This window comes from Gavialis gangeticus, unplaced genomic scaffold (genome assembly GCF_001723915.1).
Source record: "Gavialis gangeticus isolate Ggan-Ray unplaced genomic scaffold, GavGan_comp1, whole genome shotgun sequence".
Classification (NCBI taxonomy): Eukaryota; Metazoa; Chordata; order Crocodylia; family Gavialidae; genus Gavialis; species Gavialis gangeticus.
This window is the reverse complement of record NW_017729020.1, coordinates 8,946,285-8,951,813: the sequence shown is the minus strand read 5'-3', so window position 1 is coordinate 8,951,813 and position 5,529 is coordinate 8,946,285. Positions and strand designations below refer to the sequence as shown.

Below are 5,529 nucleotides of genomic sequence, written 5' to 3'. Positions count from 1 at the left end.
GTCTCCTATGGGAACCCTGGAGGTTAACAAACAACCTTCACATGAAAGCAGTCAAGTTAAAGAAGTCAGCTCTTTCCTCTCTCCTTAGCAGTACAAGGCTCACAAGCACCAACTGAGGGGATTTTCCACTGCCTATAGATGAGTGGTCAGTTAAGAGCCCAAGAGGCTTGCTCTCAAGCCTCGGTCATTTTAGACGATCAGTGATAATTAGATTCCTTGCAACTACCCCCAGCTTGTAAGGAGGAGATTTAGGTTGTCCAGGGACAAAACCCTCTTGAGAGTCCCTCCTTGCAACAATTCAGGGCAAGCGATACCACGAATGGAGCGTTTTTGCTCTCAAACACCTGGCTAGAGTCAGGCTCTTTGGAAAAATGGCTGGATATTGATGGCAAGAGCTGAGTGCCTTGGAAAACCAGGCCTGAGGTGCCTTGCATTGCCCAAGGTCATGCATCAAGTCAAAAACAGAGCTGGGAATTGAACCTACTGCTCTCTATCCCACTGGCTTAACTATAATGCCACCCTTCCTCTCTGGTACTTACAGGCCTCAGCCTGTCCTACCACCCAGATCGATGCTGCATCTGAAAGCGTAACAGAAGCGCACAGCAAGCACCCAGCATGTTCCCAGAGAGCCACTTCACATTCCCTTTCTCTGTGTAATTGGGTGGCAATTTTGTATGCGCGTGTGAAAACCTTGCTGCTGAGCTCCTGCCTGGGTCTAATAGCTGGCACTTCCCAGCAGGTTCTGAGCATCTTGCTCGGCTTCAAAATTGAACTGAGCTCGGCTGCGGACTTCTATTTGTCATCCTCTTTCTCGTGTATTTATCGTCAGTTATCATTATTAGTCACCACTCTTTTTTTGGCTGACTTCTAATGGGCCCTCCTGTATCCTGTAACAGCTGCTTTCACGCCTGAGTTCCAAATGACATACCACTATTATGTCATTTGGGGTTGGGTTTTTTTTAAGTGGCTGATTTAGTCAAGTTTTGATCATTTCTGATTAGTTTCCATCACAGCAGAGAAAAGAGACCACTTCTCTCTATTGTCTTTTCCTGCCTCTGATGCCCTGGGGTATAGGACTGTGGGCATTTTGGCTTGTTCTTCTAGGGAAAGGTCTGCAGAGACCACAGATCGATTTGGTCCAAAAGAAAGTAGGCAAAGATACGAGATAGACTGAAACACAAGAGATGGATGGAGCTGCCCCATATCCTATTGTACGGGAAAAGACCACCACTTTATATTAGCCTGTATTCCCTCTCTGCCACATAAGGACAGAGCACTGATGCATATAGCTAAGTACCCTGTCTCCTGCCATACCCGGCAGTGCTCCATCAGGTCTGACAATTACTTAAAGCTTCAAAATAGCGCCCCCCAAAACTTGCCCTGTAAGGCACTCGGTTTGCAGTACAGTCCACGGTAGGAATGGTACAGGAAGTTTCGGTCTTGACCCCCAGAGAAATCAGTTTGCACCCTGAAGCATGAGGTCTGACACTGCTTATTTTGGCTTGTAGAACTACAAATTTTAGTACTGGATGTATAATTATCCCTCCTGCTTTTAAACCCAGGTGCAGTCCTTGAGTCCGACCCTTGCGTAGTAGCAGTGTGAAAATGTGGCCTTTAGACCGCATGATCTCTGGGACAGGAGCCATTTCTACATGTGTTTATAAAGCTCTGGATATACCTGTAGTGCTCCAAAAATGTTAGATTTGCCTTATATAGGGAAGTCTGGGGATGCAGAATAGGAGGAGCGGACATTGTAGACAGCATCTTTCATCCAAGGACCTTCCAACCAGTTAGAGATGCTGATTTCTTCATCCCAACAATGCCTTTCTGCCAGTACAGATGTCTCATTATCCCTGCTCAGTAACAGCTGAAACCAAAGCAAGACGCAACGACCTCCTTAGGTTCCCACAGTGAGTCAGTGTAAAATCTCGGCTCTGCTGAAGTGAATTTTACCATTGGCATCAAGGACACCAGGATCGTACACCATTCTCCAGGCTCCCAGTTCCCTTGTAGTTGCAGTCCCCTCCCTGCTCGCAGTTCCTACCTTACCCCGGGAAGATGCACTGCTGCTCTCTGCGAACAGCTATCACAGCTCCTCCGTGCCCCCTCAGCTGCCCTCCCGGGATCAGAAATAAGATGGCATGGTCATTCCTAGCTCTGTGGTAGAGAGGAAATGTTGCCCTCTTGCCAGAGGCAGGAGGAAAAATGGGACTGAGCTGCCTGTAATTAAAACCTTAAGTGTTTCTCTAGGAGGGTTTAAATGAGATTCAGCAGAGCAGGCGCTGGAGTGGGAAGGCAGGAGGAAGAGGCGCTCCAGCACGCAGATGGGGCCTCAGTTCAGAGACGCAGAGATCTGGAAGTGAAGGCAAGGTTCCCGTTTGCATGGAGTCAGTGCTGTGTTCAGACATACAAAGAGAGGGCTTTCAAATGGCGGGGTCTTGCTTTGCATCAGCTTCCAACTGAGCTGCTTTACACCGGCTTTGCCGTTTCCCCTGCGTTCTGTCTGTTGCGACAGGTTTTTTCCTGTCTCTCCTTCACATCGTTGGGTTTACATTCTTCCTGCGCCATTACCCACCTCCCAGCATCTTCTGCTCCCACTTAGGACTCCTGTGCTGCTGTCTCTGGAATAGGAGCTGTGTTGATGTTGGCCTGAGTCAGATGCACCTCTTGTGGATCCTGCGAGCATCCTCAGCAGAAGAGAATAAGCCTGTGGGTAGAAATGTAAAACGTCTAGCATGTGGGATGAGCTAGAGGAGGGCAGCGGTGAGTTTGCCCCTGTGCACTTGAGCGTTTTAGGCCTGATCCAAAGTACCCTGCAGTCAGCTGAAAGGCTCTCATTGACTACCATGTGTTTCAAGTCAGGTGCACTCAGCGCTCCAGGGCTGAGAGTGGGAATTCATCCATTCCCCAGGAGCTCCGAAGAAGCTCATCAGTCTCTGTTTCTGGCGCTGGTATGCTAGCACAGTGCTGTGATGACACACCAACTGTCCCTGTTTTTCAAGCATTACTCTGTCCTTCCATAAATCTTCCATCTCAGCACGCTACATTTCTGTGGAGATAAGGAGCACGTGCCTGTTTTTGTTCTGAGTGCCTGGATTGCTGGAATGATTGGTTTAATAAAACCAGGCCCGGGGGCATTATGGTCGGCATGCCCTTGGGAGATCTGCACCTATAACCAAAGAAAAAAATTTGCTGTGCTGCAAGCATACCATGTAGTATCTACACTGTTGATGTGGCAGAGGTTTGCCTCTATCCCAGCTATCCATGCAGGTGCGTTAGTGTGAAGCCGTAGTGCTGTGGAGTGAAGAAGCTGCTTACTGGGGGAGGTGTTTAGGGCATGGCTTGTGGTTTTGTTCTGTGTTTAGGCAACATTAGGGCCAGGTCTGTGACTGGAGTCTCCAGGCGCTGCCATAGTACAATTTGATCATTTGTACTGATCGAAGTAACTCCTGCCTGGATCTAGGGGAAGCTGGGCTAATACAAGGTGTGGGTCTTAGAAGTTTATCCCATCTAAAAAAGGGTTTGACATCAACAGCTGAAATGGAAGCAAATCCCCATTAAACAATTGAGCAGAATCAGGGATGTCAGCTGAGGCTCAGGACAGGACACTGGGAATTTATGGCAGGTACGATGGATCGCACAAGGCAACTCCCGGGACTCGGATCACTGCCCCTGAAGCTCAGAGGTGGACGTGGGAAGTGCTGACAACAGTGCTGGGCTGAGAATCCAGGAGCGGTAGGAAAAAAGGTGTCTTTCTTTGGGTAGTCCCCAACAACCCCTGCCAGGCTTCACATCTCTTATGGGATGTTCTCATTGAGATGGAGGTATTGTGCCTAAGGTGTAGTAATCATCTTACAACCAGCTGTAAAAAGGATACAGCAGGGCTGTGCGTTTCTTTCTCGGACAACTTCAGGGCAGGACTCTTTCATTTACAGGCCGTGAGATGATGCTTGGTTTTATGTTCTGCCCACATTGCAAAGTCCATTGAGGATCGAAATATCAATTCTGCGCCTCCGGCGAAGAGTCTGCCATGCGTTGGCATGGGCGGTTCTTTAGAGGTTGCAGTGGAGCAGAACAGACACTAGTTTGCTCTCCTGTATCTGGGTTGGAGCTAATGGGAGAAAGAGCCGTGAAGAGAGCAGATGGGACTAGAGACTAACAGGATGCAGAGAGATGCCAGGGGAGCAGAGGCGAATTTTAGAGTCACTTTTCTCTGCCTAGCTACACTTTATGATGCAGTGAAGGGAAAGTCAAGGGAATAGCTGCTCAAGGGCTAGAGGGAGAATTAGGCCTGTCCTTCCCACAAACAGGGTATTCATCTCAGTGATGAGATACCTCGTACACCAGAGAGATGTGAAGGGAGAGCGCCAAAGACCGATGCACAAGTCTCTGCAGACTGAGTTGTAGCTGGGTATCAGGGTTAGGTCCTCCATGTATCAGACCCAGTGAAGGACCCAACATGTGACAAGAGGACAGCAATTGCACCTTCCCCCCCATAAAGTCTGTACCCCAAAATGAAGATTAAGGTGTATTTATTTCCCTCGTGCATGCTGCAGTGAAGGGTAAGTGTTCTTTGCCTCCCTCGTCTCTTCCGCATCCTTTTCTTGATGGTAAAGGCTGTTTCTCTCTCTCCCCGAAAGGATGCTTCTGCAGTTTGGGGCTGATTTATACCAATAAATCGTGCACAATGCCTCCGATCACCTTCCAGGACCTGCCTCTGAACATCTACATGGTCATTTTCGGCACTGGCATCTTCGTCTTTGTGCTCAGCCTCATCTTCTGCTGCTACTTCATCAGGTGAGCTGGGGAACTGCTGAGCTCTGCACACACTCATTGCAGGAGGGTGCAGGGAGCCCATTTATCCTCTGGTGCTTCCTGGAGAAGTATCACCCTCACCGCTGTCTTTTGGGTGGCCTGAAGACATTAGCACCAGTTTGATTGGCTGGAAATTCTTATTTTAAAGAAAAACTGAGTTGTGCAGCCCCGCACGACTCTAGGAAGTGGTGGGGCTTTGAGCAGAACTTCTGTAAGTTGTGATTCCCCTGTCGCTGCTGCCAGCTGACTTAGCCTTATTTTACCCTTGCTAATCTCTGCCCCTAGAAAGGTCCAATTCATGGAGTCGGAGAGGTGTGCTTCTCTCTCTCACTTTGCTTGGCTATAAAAATGCTTTTCATGTTTCCTTACCACTCATCCTCCATCGCGTGCACACACACTCATTCATTACTGTAAGGGTCAGTAATGATTCCCAGCTGGTAGTGCTGCTATTTCTTTTTTTTTTACGGAGCATGACAGCTTATAGAGGGAGCTCCATTGCTCTTCTAGGCTTTTGCAAAAAGCAAAACAGAAAAAGATGGGTCAGGCACTAGGTCTGCTGCTGTCTGTGCCCTTTAAGGGGGCAGCCTTAACAAAGCATACTGCTCTCTGTGCCCTTTAAGGGGGCAGCCTTAACAAAGCATACTACTACAAAGCATTTTGATGGGGTGACGCCTTAAGAAATGACCATCCCCTCCTTGTGTCCCCCCCCCCACA

At 48.7% G+C, this 5,529-nt stretch overlaps 1 protein-coding gene across 1 annotated transcript in view; it reads left to right on the top strand.

Annotated features, from left to right (window-relative positions):
* Positions 1-5,529, top strand: part of RNF122 (ring finger protein 122) — a 25,261-nt gene that overhangs the window by 10,819 nt on the left and 8,913 nt on the right. The window contains exon 2 of the mRNA XM_019514512.1: positions 4,641-4,797. Coding sequence (XP_019370057.1) covers positions 4,641-4,797 — 157 coding nt within the window. The remainder of the gene's footprint in view (positions 1-4,640; positions 4,798-5,529) is intronic.